General features: G+C 33.6%; 1 protein-coding gene across 2 annotated transcripts in view; it reads left to right on the forward strand.

Annotated features, from left to right (window-relative positions):
• Positions 1-16,354, forward strand: part of OSCP1 (Organic solute carrier partner 1) — a 179,864-nt gene extending 163,510 nt beyond the window's left edge. For both annotated transcript variants that reach the window (XM_090402712.1, XM_090402713.1), the window contains 3 exons: positions 2,528-2,655; positions 5,316-5,379; positions 13,822-16,354. In XM_090402712.1, the coding sequence (XP_090258838.1) occupies positions 2,528-2,655; positions 5,316-5,379; positions 13,822-13,926 (297 nt within the window). In that variant the 3' untranslated portion in view covers positions 13,927-16,354. The remainder of the gene's footprint in view (positions 1-2,527; positions 2,656-5,315; positions 5,380-13,821) is intronic.
• The last annotated feature ends 653 nt before the right edge of the window (positions 16,355-17,007 follow it).

A 17,007-nucleotide genomic window follows, 5' to 3' on the forward strand; every position in this document is an offset into this window, starting at 1 on the left:
TCTTCCATAATCATTTTTTTCTCTTACTTGCTACATAAGCAAAAAAATTATTTTTGATTTCTTTTATCCTGTTTAGCTAATTTGCTCTTATGATTTGATTTAGTCTTCCTTTCCATATTAATTATCCTTCTTGCCTGATCTTCATATTGCTCATGAGCATGCCATTCACTAGGATTTGATAGATATGTTTACTACTTGTCAATAGCAAATAGATGAGCAATTATCCAATTTTGTCCACTGAGCTACTTACTAGTTGGCTGGTGAGTAGCTGCAGACCGGACAAAATAGAACATTTTTTATTTAATAAAAAATAAGTAACTGAATCTTCTTGACTTTAAGAAAATCACTTTATGGAACTTCTGTTGGAAAATCACAAATAGGATAATTGCTCATCTATTCACTATTGACAAGTAAATCAAAAATAATTTTTTGCTTATGCTAGTGACTTACCAGCCTCTGTATACAAGTAACCTAGTTGTGAAGATACTTTATATATCTTCCATAATCATTTTTTTCTCTTACTTGCTACATAAGCAAAAAAATTATTTTTGATTTCTTTTATCCTGTTTAGCTAATTTGCTCTTATGATTTGATTTAGTCTTCCTTTCCATATTAATTATCCTTCTTGCCTGATCTTCATATTGCTCATGAGCATGCCATTCACTAGGATTTGATAGATATGTTTACTACTTGTCAATAGCAAATAGATGAGCAATTATCCAATTTTGTCCACTGAGCTACTTACTAGTTGGCTGGTGAGTAGCTGCAGACCGGACAAAATAGAACATTTTTTATTTAATAAAAAATAAGTAACTGAATCTTCTTGACTTTAAGAAAATCACTTTATGGAACTTCTGTTGACTTATTGGAGAATAAGGACATATCATTTAAAAAATTGCAGTGTTTCGAGCAAGTACTTTTTTTTTTGGCAAGTAAGGTGTTTTACACATTTTGTCAGTTCCTTTTGAGCACCTTTTTCTTTATATTCCCTCTGAAGTGTTTTGTTTTCTTTTTTTTTTCTTTCACCTCCTGCTTTATATTGCTGCTCATCCATTTAATCCCTATTTGGTTTATTCTTTTGACCCTGATCAATCTTTCTACCAACATTCTTTCCTTGTAGCTAGTGCTATGTGGTAAACACCATAGCATTACTCCAAGCTACCTCCTGAGTTTGTCATAATCACCAGCTTTGTAGTTCCACATAAACTCTTTCTTGACTGACAATTCCACATGTTAAGCAACCTCTTAGAGAAGTTGTTACCATGGTTATGGATAGATGTTCTATCTGCTGTTACCAGATCCAGCACTTTCAAACCCCCCTGGTCCCCCCCTCCCCACATGCTGTTTTAGGCAAATTACCTCTTAGTAACTGTATAAATTCCATTCCATCTTGCTATGTGCCCTCTCTTTCCATTGTAATATCATCATAGAAATAATATTGTTCTGAAATAATATTTTTTTTAAATATCAAGCAAGATTTGTACTTGATATTTGTGGTAAATTTTGAAAAAAAACTGTCTATCAAAAAGACAATTCACAATATGCACAACTGTGACTGACTTTATTATTAATGTTATTCAGAGAAATGCTCATACTCAAAGCCTGTATGACTTGAATTTTATCAGTAATGTGAAGGAAGAACCATTCGAGGACCCTTATTAGGACCCTAATTACATACAAATATTAACTCGACTTTAGCTTTTATAATACCTGCAGCCTGTGAATTTTCTGTATTAAGAGTTCTTAAAAAATCAGCTATGCTCTTCAACTTAGTAATTGACTTTCTTGCTACTGTCTTTCATCTTTATGCAGATAATCTCTTAAACTGCTTGATAATTAACACTATAGAAAAATGACTGCACAGATTGCCCATCTTTCAGTTTGTTCTAAAAAAAACCATTTTCCATAGATGTGAGCATTACTTATTGCTGTGTACAGGATAATACAATTCTGACCATCCATGCACAAATATCCTTAGTTTGTTTAATTTGAAATAAAAAAAATAAATCTTCTAATGCCTTTTATTTCCCAAAGGGAGTAGGCAGAGATCCTTTAGTCCTAACTAACTTTTTGAAGACAGATGGGTTAGCCAGTCTCCATCTTTTAAGCCTTCATGAATATTGTGCCCAAGTTATTGATGAATCAAGGCTTTTCAAGAGGTGGGGATGAAGAGAGAGAGAGAGAGAAAAAGAATAACAGACAACAGCTTTCATCTCATGGCCCTACATCCTAATGCTCATATTATTGTCTGTAATAGTCTGAATTATGTAGAAGATTTTTTGAAACGTGGGTTAAAGCCAAACGTGCAGATAGAAAGCCATATTTTCCCCATGTAAGCTGTATAACTTAGTGTCCTATATTTTTTATGCACCAAAAAAAAATAAAAAGAGTGTTTTTTATGTGTGTGCCCAAGGGAGCACTTGAATATAGTGAGGTTTTTTTTTTTTTTTTTTTGTTGTTGTTGTTGCTACCATCCATGTACAGCTGTTCACAGGTTGTTTATATTGATGTGCCCTGTATTTTTCAGGTACCAAAAGAAAAACAAGGAAGTAATGCCCAAGGGGAACTGTCATTGTTAGCACATTTGATTGGAAGAAAGGAAGGTACCCAACATCAGGAGTTTTCACTTAGCATGTTTTCTAGCACCAAAGATGAGTAAGTATATATATTCCTTAAATATTCCTTTTGGTTATTGAAAGTATACACCTCCAAAGTAAAAAAATTAAAATAATCAAAGAAAATGTGTTGAATGATTTGCAGTTCTAATTTATTGCTTAGAAAATAATTATTACCAAATATGAATTAGCATAATCTAAATCTACATACTTTGTAGCTTATATAACTGTAAACACATAAAAATGTAATATAAATTATAGGAAAACTGTTATTTGAAAACATTCACAAAATTAGAATAATTTTTAACGTGGTTCAAAATATTAGAAATATGAAAAAATAAATGCACAAAAATTACAGTCAAAGGGGAACAACATGATAATTAGTACCTTGTTGCATCCCCCTTAGCTTTTATGATCATTCATAAACAGTTGGGCATATGATTTACTAGTGGTTAGCAGTATTTTTTTGTCAAAACATGCCCATGACTAGAAACAAGTTCATTTTTGTCTCTTGGGACAACTTGAAGATGTTTCTTCATAATTCCCCACAAATTCTTAATGCGGTTTAAATTTGGTGAATTTGCTGGCCAGAGAATTACATTGATTTGCCTTTTTTTGAACCATCTAGTAGTGGTCTTGGAAATGTGAAAGAAGCTGACTCTTTCTGAAAAAGGAAATCACCATCACATAAATCTTCTGATGCCAGTAACATAAAGTGCTCAAGAATGTCTTGGTACACTTTGGAATTGACTCTTTCATACATAATACACAGCCTACCTGGATTCTTTGCGGCCATAAAAGCTTACACCATGACAGTGGTTGCAAATTTCACCAAATGTTTCATACATTCTTTATCAAATACTTCTTGCTTAAGATGCTAAACACATATCCCTTGATAACCATGGGACACACACAAAACATACTTCAATTGCTAAAAAGTACCTTTTTCCAGTCCTCTTGACCCCACAACAGTCTTTGCTTACATCATCACACTCTAGCTGCCTTTTGCTTGGAAGTCATAAGTGGCTTTGTCTTATAAAACTCAATTTGTGAAGTCGTCTCAGCATCATAGGTTTAGACACATTCACACCTAGTTCTTTCCATCTAATGTGAAAATACCTTACACTTCAGAAGTGGTTTTTCTTCAGGATATTCTTCAATCTCCTCTCATCTCTTATTGTAGTTATTACCTTTCAATTGCTATTGCAGCAATTATTTTGAAAACTCAAGTTATTAGAATACTGTCTCAATACTCTACTCACACTCACTTGAGAACATTTCAATTCCTTAGCTATAAACTGTTGAATTTATATCTGTATTGACCTTCTTTGTGTAGAGACACCATACAAAACTTCTTAGCTTCTGATATGTCACTCGTTCGACCCATGTGTACAAGTGATTAACTGAAATTCACATGCAGACAATTTCTCACACATAATTCAGTCCTGCAGCTACTGAAATATATGCTCTTTCTATGCTCTTCTCAAAACCAATTGGAAAAAATTTGGAATATTCTAATAATTTAAACCATGTTAAAAATTATTCTAATTTTGTGAATATTTTCACAAAATTAGAATAATTTTGTGAAAATAGTTTTCTTATAATTTATGTTACATTTTTATGTGTCTGCATGATTATATAATCTACAAAATACGTAGATTTAGATTATGCTAATTCATATTTGATAATAATTATTTTTTATGCAATAAATTAGAATGGCAAATCATTCAACACATTTTCTTTGATTATTCTAATTTTTTTGATTCGGAGGTGTATATAGTCAAAAGTGAGAAGGTGCACTCACTGGTTAAGAGAGTTCATTCAATGATACACTTATCTAGGTAATTGCTGAAGCTTTCCACTTTTAGTAGAAAGAATTGGCCAAGGCACCAGTTTCACTTGAGTATTTGTGAAAAGGGAAAGAGAATTTGACTTTTCATGCTTTATACTTCAGCTACATGATGAATATGAATTTAATTCTGGAATTAAATTCATATTCATCATTCTGGAAGGTTTGGGGGATGGGGGGAGTGTAATTTTCAAATTATTTTATAAGTAATTAATCTTCATAGAGCAGTAGATTGTTTCCAAATACTTCAATCTAAAGATGCTGCTATTTAATAAATTTGACTGTATTAATTACAACAAGTTATTGGCATTACTCATTAATTTTTTTTTTTAAATAACAACAAATTAACAACAAGCCTGACAGTCCACTCAATAGAACATATGGAAGAACAATATTTCCTTTAATGGATCTGAATCTTGGTAAGGATTTTCAAGTGAAGAAAAATTCACCAGTCTCATGACAGTCCTCTCCCTCCCCAACCTCTTGGAGACTAGGAGGTGGGAGGGGGAATTCTTCATCCTACAACAGACAAAAATCACTTGTATTACACAACTCATGCTTTAAATGGCCTTGGCTAATTTTATTCCAGCCAAATGAAAGTGAATGTTTTGGGTTGAAAACACATGTGTTTGAATCCTGTCTTGCATTCATAAGGCTTTTTTAACCAAAGATAAATTCCCCCATTTCTCTGACAGATAAACTGAGTATTTGGGCTATATGGAAAATGTTAATTATTTTTTTAAAATCTAATTTGCTTACTTTAAATGTTGTTAACTGTTAATAATTAATCTGATTCATTAAAATTGAACACGTTTATTTGAATTCTAAATACGCTTTTTCAATTGTTCCAGTGAGAATGAAAAACATTTTGAAGATGAAGAAGAAGGAGAAATTATTACAATAAATGTTCAGAAGGTATAATTTTAATTATTTAATTATATATATATGTACACATGTTTAATAAACATGTTTTTGTTTTGTAATTACCTGGTTCTCATTCCTTAGCCAATGCACTATCCCAAAAATATTAATGAGCCTGCGGGAATAGAATACAGTAACAAGCCACAATTGCATATAAAGAATTTGTATAGAAGTGTTAAATTAATTTTGTCATCTTCTCACTCTGACTTACAAACATAAAAAGATCAATTAAGTGGCACAGTGATTAAGATCAAATAAATTTCTTAATTGATATTGTGCGATTGCTCAGGGACTGTTACGTTAGATAGACTTATTACATGAGGTCTAACTAGCTACAGAAAAAAAGGGGGGGGGCAAGAATAAATTTAGGTAAGGAAGTAGATAGACAGATAAAAGAGAAAAGTAAAAGAAGATAAATATTTTACAAAGGGTCAGCCGACAAGGATTTAATAAAACTAATATATTATAAAAAAATAATATAATAAATAAGAAGAGAGGATTAAATAAAATTTACAGAGGGTACAGACAGCCCTAATTATCACCTAGCCAGGAAATTAGCTTTGATACTCAAGGAATTAGTAGGTCATTTCCCCCTCCTATATATAAAGAACACACAACACTTCATAAACAAAATTAAAAACATAATACTTGGCAAAGATGATTTATTAGTTACTTTTGACGTTTCTGTCCTTTTCAGAAATGTCCCAATCAGTGACACAATTCTTCTCTTACAGAACAAATTTCTGCCTGACATTATGGCTCTCTTTGCCCATGTACTACATTACAGTTACTTCATATGGCAAAATAATTTTTATCTACAAAAAGAAGGTACCGCAATGGACTCACAATTATCTCCCCTCCCCCAATTGCTAACTTTTATATGGAAGCTTTTGAGCAACGTGCTCTAGATTCCTTTACTTTAAAATCTACAGTTTGGCTTAGATACATTGATGATGTTTTTGTTATCTGGTCACACGGCCACCAAATGTTAAACACATTCCTTAGCCACTCGAACAAATAACACGAGTGCATACCATTTACTGTGGAAATTGACCTTTTAACACCCTCAAAAACAGAGCTATAACAATTTGCTATAATGAACAAGCTCTTAAACAAGAGCTGCAATGGCAGAAGAACTTTATTAATAGCAGAAATACTATTAATAAAGTTCTTCATAAAACTTCATCAAAAAATAATCTATATTATAGTAAAACTATAGCTATCCCATACATTGAAGGGTTATCAGAAAAAATTAATAGAATTTTATACCATTATAATCTTAATGCAACTTTTAAACTACCTATAAAATTAAAAAACATATTCAACTCCTCTAAAGATCCTCTCCACCCCCCCCCCATTTGCTCCAGGGTGAGCCAATGGGGGCGGGGGGGATCCTTATTCCTATCCATAAAAAAGAACACAAACGACACATTAAATTTAACAATTTTGGTGAAGCAGATCTCTCAGAATGTACTCTTAACATCCTACACCAAATTGATTCGAAAAGTACTTTTTCTTTACATCATACAAAAACCTGGTATGAATAGAAATTTAAAGCCTATGAAATTTTGATTAACCACCCTAATTTTAACAATAATGGTGGCATAAAAATCCCAAGAATTTGGATGACACACATTCAGCCCACTTAGTTGTTCAAGTTTTCCAGCAAACCCTTACTTTAGGACTCTAAGCAATTTTCAGCTTTTATTGGCCACCATTCATACTGGTTTGTTTTAATTTATATGTATACTTATATGAGTAACTTTTTCTGTGAACATATTGCTCTCTAGCTTAATTTAATTTTGTAACCTAATAGATAATAATAATAAACAGGACTCTAGCTTTGATATAGTAAGGGTTTTTTTTCCTTCCCACCAGAGGTCAGGCCAATAGTTTTAATGGTTGATTAGTTACTTTAGCATACTATGTAGATTATAGTGCCGGTTGTTTCTTTGTATATATATATATATATATATATATATATATATATACTCCAGATGATGGCCTTAATGTGAAGGTCGAATCGTCAAGTGTAGTTTATATTAAAATGAAGTTTTACTCTAACACAGTAGTTGTTTCAATAATTTTTAAGATGTATTCTGATCACCATGTAAGCATGAAAGAAAGGATATCAAGACTGTATTATGTTTTTGGAATCTGACAAGTCTGGCCTTACTTCTCACGCTATTGACACTAGGTACAGAATTCTTTGGAACCAGACAAAACATTTTCATTCCAGCAAGTTCAATTGTCTTTTTCTTGAAACATGTGAAACGCTAAAAATCATCCAAACATTAACTGATCAAGCTGTGTGCCAGTATCCAAGTTTTGTGAAGTGATCGCTATTAACTGTTCATAAGTTTTTTTGTTTTCTTTTAATTGATTATTTTTTTATCTAGGTAACTTTCTACAATTTTTCGTTTGAACTCTAATAGTGTAATATCATATACTTCAGCTGCAACTGAACTAACATACACATGATTTATGTCTTATTATTGTGATTCATGTTTTGAATGTAATTAACGGTCTGTCTTCCTGATGATGTCCACATAACATTGGATGAAATATATTGGAGCTTTTGAATAAAATTCCATGTAATTTTTGTTTCATGTGTAAGCTGTGAAAATTATTTAAATATGTTCAGTGCACATGTTCCATTAAAACTATTTATTTATGAAGTCTTTCATATAGAAAGAAAAACATTTAAAAGTTATAAATTGTTATGTTATAGCAATGACTACAGAACAACTGTTGGGGAGGGGGGGGGGGAATTATCATGTTGAGTTTTTAATTACTATGAAAAAACACACAGTCTTTCATATAAAAAGTAAAATAAAGTTCTGAATCTTAAAGGAGATAAAAGGAGGGAAGAAAGTGAATATGATTGGCATATGTTATGACTTTTAGAGAAAATAGTAAATAAAATGGCAAATGTTTTTGCACTTCTTTAAAAGGGAATGCTGTACTGTTCAAATTGAGGATTTCCAGAGAAGGAAATAAGCGTTATTTCCTTCTCTGGAAATAAAACTTCTTTAATAAATTCACTAGCAGCCACCCATAATAAGACAGCTTGACACTGAATGAGCTGTTTAAAAAAAACGTAAATTATGCAAAAAAATAATATATTTTGAATGCATTTAGCATGAAGTTGAAAATTCACTTGCCACTTATCTGTCTTGTGATAGCAAAATTCTTGGATATGGCTGTAAGACATCATTTAACTGATGAATTGAAGTGGTGAGCACCTCCACCTGACTGGCCAAAGTCAGGTGGAGGTGCTAGATGGTTGCATGCAAGTTGTTCTGTGGTTCAGAGACTATGGATCCAATTCTAACAGTCATAAACAGCATCCCAGAAATGCAGTGAAGGAAGGCCACATGCTACAACCCATTTGATATCATATCATCTATAAGAACATTGGTAAATGCTTCACACTGTGTGCAGAAGGCTTTACAAAGGTGATTTGTGTGCTAGGTGACTGGTAGTCACTATCCCCATGCCACAGGAGAAAATGTTTGAAATGGACCAAACTCTACTTCAACTGGACCCAAGACTACTGGAGGTTGGTATTGTTTACAGATGAGTTCTAATTTTCTCTACTAAGTGATACTAGGTGTGCTGTGATCTGGAGAGAACCAGGAACATGTTATTAACCTTATAATATCCATGAAAGGGACACTTATAATGGAGGTAGCATGAGAGTTTGGGGAGGCATCTCATTGGGTGGATGCACTGACCTATATGCACTTCCTAGTCAACCATGAATGCTGCAACTTGTAAAGACGAGGTCCTAGGTCTCTATTTTGTCCACATTCAGGTGACAAGAGATATTCTACAAGATGATAATGATCAGCCTTATCGAGCAAAGGTTGTGAACCAATATCTTCAAGAAGAGACTATCTTATATATATGGACTGGCCAGCTCAGTCTCCTGACCTTAATCCTATTGAGCATGTCTGGGATACTCTAGGTAGGTTGCTGCTCTCAACTCCCTTCCCAAACCATGAGAACTTTGCATGAGCAGTGGTTGTTATTACCAATTGAGCTACTGGACACCATTATAAACAGTACAAAACCTTGTGAGCACCGTGTTGCCAAGGGGTGACCACATTCCTTATTGAGATTATCATTCCTTATTGGCAATCTCATTTTGACCATTGTCATGCTATTCAATTTGTTACTGAATTAAATTATTTATTTGCAATTTTTGTAGGTGTTTATTTCAGATCTCATATCATACTGTTTTTCACTGAATTGCATAAAAATTCATCATCCAGTTTTTTTTTTTTTTTTGAGTTATCGTGATTTTTCTCTTTGTTCCTTAATTTATGGAAACCAGTGTATTAACTGAAATTGAGTGTGAAGGGTATAGTATTTTTAGGAAGGACAGAAGAGATAATAGAGGGGAGGGGATACTGCTGATGATATCAAATCATCGAGTCTGTTTAGGGTAGAAACTCATGAAAATAAGAATAGTAATAATGTCCCATGTAGCAGTGAGTTTGAGGCTATCTAGTGTGAAGCAGAATCTAACAGGATGAAACATATATGATAGGGTATTGCTTCAGACCTGGGGATGAAGTGATACATCACTATATTTAGTACCTGATGGGTACTAAACTACTAATCATCATGGGTGACTTAAAACATTCGTGTCAAGGCAATCAGGACCCTCTTGCTGCAACCCTAACCATCTAGCAAAGCAAATGAAAAAACACTGTGCCTAGTGGCATTTTCATGCTTGCATATTGACAGACATGCCACATATCATAACGGTTCTAGGATTGTAACCAATTTTTTTTGGGGGGGGGGGGACTAATGTGTTTGTTTTAGGATATATTAGGAAACAATAATTTAAAAAAATGCTATATTTGGTTGGTATATTTGAATTACTAAAAGGTTTAAATATGTGAACTGTCAGTAATAAGCTATGTGAGAATGGGAAATATAAGGGAGAGAAAGAATAGTTGCGAATAGAAATACTTTCATTACTGGAAACGAATTATTAATAATTAATATTTGTAATATATGTGTGGCCTATAAGTTGCTGAGTGGAGCAAATCATGCGCGATCCTGTTACCTCTAGACATAATTTAAAAAAAAAAAAAGAAAAAAAAACTAATGAAGAGAGTGGAAAAGAGATTTGTTTGCAAAATATAAATAACTAACCAATAATAAATGGTGGCTGTATATATTTGGTTGTTCAGCAGTTAACTACAGGGAAGGGGTAATCCAGTAATCAGGTTATATATCCAGGCATGGCAGCAATACATGTGGGTTGATGGAGTACCAAATCATCTTGTAAAATTTGTTATGTGTATTTATTTCACTTGGTTTTTTAAGAAATTTCTTTTATTCACTGATGATTACTATACACTTTTTACATAATATGTACATAAACAATTTCTGATCATTGTCGGAATTATCCATTTGGAACTGTCAAGTAATCAGTAACCACCAACACTGAAACTGCATTCAGTGCAGCTCCAGCATTGCATATAATAACCAGCTGATACTAGTCCTAGTCCACACAGCATATTGACTATTGCAAAATACAACTATTGCTACAAAATGAATTACATAAAATACTATCAAGTGGTATTGTATTACAAACAAGAATTTTAGATAAATATGCAAAAATTTAAGAATGGTGATAATAAAACAGGAACTTTCATTTTATACTGGAGAGGCTGCAGCCTTTATACAAGCCACCACTGGTAACCACCATTATGAATTTTGCTATTCTCATCTTCATCATCCACTTCTGGGCATAGGACATGGAAAGGTTTGGAGAAACCTGTACTATTGCACTTTAAAATTTCTAAGATATTTAATTGGGTTTGGTACCAAGGACTTCTCAGCAAATTGCCATCTTATTGTCTGCCTTCCTTCCCCCTTTGCAGTTGGATTTTCAGTTTTTCTCTCAGGTTGTTCACTATGTAATGGTGGAAGATGTTCTTACTTCAGATTTTTCCTATTAATTAAAGTAGGTGCTCCTCATGGGTCTGCCATTTCACTCTCCTTTTTCTCATATACATAAACAACCTGCACTCACTGACCTCAAACCCTATGAAGAGTTTTGCTGATAATAAATTTTTTATTTATTGTTACATTGTTGTCTTTTGGTTTTAGTCAATACAGTGTACAATTTGATCAGCTATTCTACAGACTGCTAGCCCATGTTTGTTTATTCAATATTCAGGTAGCTCTCTATTTAACAGCTACCTGAATATTGAAAATTTGAGAAAAATCACTAACAGTTCACCACATTCCTTAAAAGGCTATGTGGCTATCTTTTCTCCCAGCTATCTATATTGCTTTGACTGTTAAGCAATCTCTCTCTCTGAGCAGACAACGTGTTAAAGCACAATGTCACTTGTCAAAGGATCACACACTTCTTGTGAAGTTGTTTTACCAAAATAACAGCTGTGCCTTGACAGCATTGCAAAAGTTCAGAACATTAAAGGGATTAAAAATGGGTCCTACGAATGCAAGTGGTTTACACAAAATGATCCAGAAATTTGAAGAGACAGGTTTCATAGATGTCAAACTGGAAAAGGACGGAAACCCATTGAACAGTAGATAGTGGAGAAAATAGCCACGGCGTTAGAGGAAGAAAGGATGGCAAGTGTTGTAGGAAGCAGCAGCGCATGGCATCTTGCGCTGTCTTTTAGATAAACCAGTAAGCATGGTTTACAAAATCCTCAGGCAAATTCAGTGCCGTTATCCTTACAAGATTTCTCACATTCAGTAATTGCTTAATCCTGACCAGAGTGCATGAGAAGCATTTGCCCAGCAGTTTCTTGCTCAAACTGAACTGGACAATGACTGGCCATGGAACATTTTCTGGACTGATGAAGCCCATTTCCATCTGGACGGTGCTGTGAATACACACAACTGCAGAATTTATGCAACCAAAAATCCACACATCATGCAACAGATTCCACTTCATTCCCCAAAGATCACCATTTGGTGTGGTTTTATAGTGGAATTCATTATTGGACCTTTCTTTTTCATGGAGCTCAGTCCTGCTGGTCTCATTACCTGCACTGTTAATGGCAAGATATGCATCTCTCTCTCAACAAGTCTTAATTCCAACACTTCAACAATATCATTGCCTGGATTCAACAGTTTTTATGCAGGTGGTGCCCTTCTCGCATCGCCATCCCTTTCAAGTGGTTGCTTCAGACACATTTTACCAAGGACATCTCAAAGATGTCTATTCTGGACACAGCCAACATAGTGGACCTGAAGACCAGCATTACATGCCACATCCATAACATTTTGAGTGAAAATGCTCTGTGGTTCAGCATATTGAACATGTTGTTGTGTAACCACACAATGTGTACACTACATTTTGTAACGTTTTGAATTACCCATTACAGTATTGCAGAGACAAGCAACTTATTGTACCTCTGCACCGAGCCTTAATAAGACCTCATCTCGACTACTGTGCCCATATTTGGTCACCTAGGTTCCTTCTTGATGGGGAGGAGGTGGAGAGGATCCAGAGGTGAGTGACTAAGATGATAGCAGGTCTATGGAATGAACCATATGAGAACAGGTTGAAGATTTGTGGGTTGCAGAAATTAGTTGATAGGCAGAAAAGGGGAGATATGATTGAGACATTCAAATTGCTAAAGGGTTTCTATAGGATTAATTCAGAGGATATTTTTGAGATCAGGACTGGTGGTGGGAGAACTAGGGGACACACCTATGGAAGCTGGGCAAGAGTGTGGTTAGCAAGGATGTTAGAGCTGGGTTCTTTACTTTTAGAGTGGTAAATGAGTAGAATAAGCTGCCAGAGTCTGTTGTGGGTGCTATGACGGTGAGTGAGTTCAAGGCAAGGTATGATAGATACTGTGAGAATGTCATATAGTCGTGTGGACATGATGTTTAGGGCCTCCCTCGATGAGTCTATGGACTCCCTGGAGTCACCCGTAATAATAATAATAATAATTGCAGTAATCACCCTAGTGGCAACTTTTAGAACTAATTGGTTTTTGCACATAATAAAATTCCATTGCTGCACACATCATGTTAAATAAATTTTAATTTAACATCAGCCTTTCGAAATGTGAACTGTAATTATAATCACCCTGTATATATATGTGTGTGTTTTTCTCTGAGATATCAAGAAAGCAGCAGCTTATGTTTTGTTTTCTTTCATTAGCATAGATATAAATATTTTGTTCATATCCTCATATTACTATAAAAATGAGGATATGAACAAAAACAATTCCCTTCATCTCATGTTGTTTCCATTAATTGTTATGGACAAATTATTTCTATGTTTGTTGATATTTTTCTGTACCTATATGTGATGGACAGTAGAATGAATGAATTTAAGTAATTTTTACTTCTTTAAGTAACAACATACTTTCATGATTTAGTATACTAGATAATGAAAACTTTTTTTTAAAAAAAAAAAAATAGGTATCCCAGCAAGAACTAAGTAAAGCTATCTTTGATCTCCCTGTTGAAGAAAGTGAGAACCAACCAGAAGATCTTCTTGATCTCTTAGATGCAGCTTCAGCTTAAATTGCCTTACATATCTTTGGAATAATGTAGTAATGTAAAATATCAAAAATCTTTTATATATATATATATATATATATATATGTAATATACATATATATATAGGGTCATGTGCATGTTTTGCAATACACAATAAAAAAAGTTCTGATGATAGTTATGCTAACACACAATACAACACAAAACCACTATGAAGAATTTGACTTTGAACTAATTGCTAGTTACTAGTAGTGACTTGATGCTATAGAAAAGCTGTTTAGCATTCCATAATCAAGATGCTTCCATACTGGCTGTGTATATTGGCTTCAAGCATAAAATGTACAATTTAGCAATTAAAAATTGAGTGTTTATGTGTAATACAGTGGACGCCGCTTATTGTGATCACTTTGGGACAGTCGCTTTTCAATAACAATAACCGGGTGATAACATTAAGCAAAGGATATAAAAAATTAAAATTGCATTATTTAATTTATTTATGAACATTATTTAATTTAATTTATTTTAAAGACTTATCTAGTATTGTTTGTCGTGTCTTTGAATATAGTGCTAAATAAATTGCTCATACTCATAATGCCTTTTGAAGTTTGTCACTCTATGTTGCACACCGTGACTAAGTATTCGTACAGCTTCTTGCATCTGGGCATTGGCTTGAGGAGCTTCTAAAATTTGTTCTTCTATACTTGTATTAGGTTCACTTTCTTCTATTTGTTTAAAGTTCTCATCGGAAGCAACTTGACATATTTCCGACACTGTCATTGTAGCCACCACATCAATATCCAACCAATTTTCAAATTCTTTTGACATATCACCTGGGGTTTTATCAAAAATTTCATTTGTAAGATATTCAAATTCTTTGGAAGGAGTTTCAGAGCTTGACTTAAAAAATCCACCTTTTTGGAAGTAGTTTTCAATAGTTTTTTCTGAGACTTGCTTTCATGACATTGCTACCAAATGCAATGCATCAAGAAGGGAAATCTTTTTTGCAATTGCACCAGATTGGTCTTTTATATAATCAAGTTCAGCTATAATTCTTGCACGAACTCCCCTGCGATAATAAGCTTTAAAAGCTCGTATGATGCCTTGGTCACATGGTTTGAATTAACGATTGAAGGCAAGAAAATTACTTTGATGTTCTTTAACGATAAATTGTTTATGTGCGCAGTGCAGTTGTCTACTAACAAGACAATTTTTTGCTTTAATTTAAAATCTCATTTAATTAACCAATTGTTGAAAATGTCATTAGTCATCCAAGCATTTGCACTAGAACAGTAGACAACAGGCAAACTTTTGATACCTTTAAAACACCGAGGATTTTTACTTTTCCCAATTACTAGGAGCTCTCGTTTCTCATCTTTCATATTAGCACAACAAAGAACTGTCGCTCGCTCTTTTGAAGATTTAAATCCTTTAGTATTTTCAATTTTAGACAAATGAGTATGCTCAGGTATTGCACGAAAATAGTCCTATTTCGTCTGCATTGTAAATATCCTTGGGTGAATATTCAGCAATAGTTTTTGGCCACTCGGTCTTAATCCACACATCAGCTAATAAAAAATCAGCACTTTTTCTTCACAATGAATACACTTGTACAAAATATTCTCTCGCTTTTTCCACCTGTTAAACACATCCATCAGTTACAGTGAAATTTTCTTTGTCCCTTGTTTTTGTAAGTTATTCTTTTTGATGCATCAAAGGCCCATTGATCAAAGCATTCTTTTCACGAACATTGCTAAACCAAATTTTTAATGCTGATTCAACTTGAGTATCCTTACCAGATCGGGCTCTCTTCCGATCCATGTTCTCATTAGTAAGATCTGAAGTTTCAATGTTTGATCTGTTTTTTAAGATCTTACACAAGAGTGGTTGTGAAATTTTTAAATGTACTACGCCGACTCATTTTGGGCAACTTATCATAGCACTCCAAAATTCTTTGCTTTTCTTGAAAAGATAAATCTTTACGTTTTTTACTTGCTTCTGCCATAATGCTACGGGCTGTTTTAATGAGCACTTAGAGTCAAATTCACTTACTGAAAGGGAGCATGAAAATAAACTCCATAAATCACAATTAGACTGTATTTATGTTTCCCTGCATCCTTGCCTTGGAAGACTTAAGATTAAAGGAAGATTAACAAAAAAAAAAGTCAGGTTTCGACAAATGTTCTCCTGATTAACCCTTATTTCTTAAAATTCTGAGACACAAAAGGCTAAACATTTGAGGATTTTGATAACAATAACCAGAACTTTATGATAGACAGGTTATTTTTAAATGGTGTGTTTTGGGACTGACTGATTTTGATAACAATAGCTGATTGATAATATTATCTGCGATCACAATAAACAGATTCTACTGTATTTTATTTCAAAACCTTCCTTTTAAATGTTATGAAGGCTTATAGCATACACAATAAAGTAATTTTTATGAGTTTGTTAACTGCTATTTAGAAAAAACTAGTTTTCATTTTATTAACTTTTAAGACATTTGAGATCACCTATAAGCAAAGCACCAAGCAATAAAGATCATTTAACAAGTGCAACTTTTTCATCTTGGTGCTTTACTGAACAGTGGTGATTTTATTTAATATTGAGACATACCAAAAACATTTCTAATATGTGATCAGAGCTCATTACCTAGGCTTCTGTGGAGAGAGGGAGGGAGGGAACATATTAGAAATGTTTTGCCAGTATTCTTCCACATGAAATAGATGGGATAGAATAACTTATTGACCAGTCTACTAGTTCTACGAAAATTCTTGTTTCACATCATCAGGAGAAATACACACAATCAACTACAAAACAGGTTATAACAGATAACGTACTGTTCGACCACAGATGTGAGACCCATCCACACTTCTGCGCATGGCAAGAGGTAAATCCATTCCGATAATAGGGTAGTCAATACATTTCGTGGGATGGGTATTTATTACACATCAGAAAATTAGCTTTTCTTTTATGAAAAGTTTAATTTTCAAAGTGGTAACTATTTAGCTTGTATAATAGATGGAAAATTTTACATATGAGCATGTGATTTCATGTGTTGGTGACGAATTCGTATACATTGCTTTATTCTTTTCTCTAATTCAACATGAA

The sequence above is a fragment of the Typopeltis vanoorti genome, chromosome 13 (assembly GCF_054136105.1).
Source record: "Typopeltis vanoorti isolate ZY-2024b chromosome 13, IOZ_Tvanoo_1.0, whole genome shotgun sequence".
Taxonomy (NCBI): Eukaryota; Metazoa; Arthropoda; class Arachnida; order Uropygi; family Thelyphonidae; genus Typopeltis; species Typopeltis vanoorti.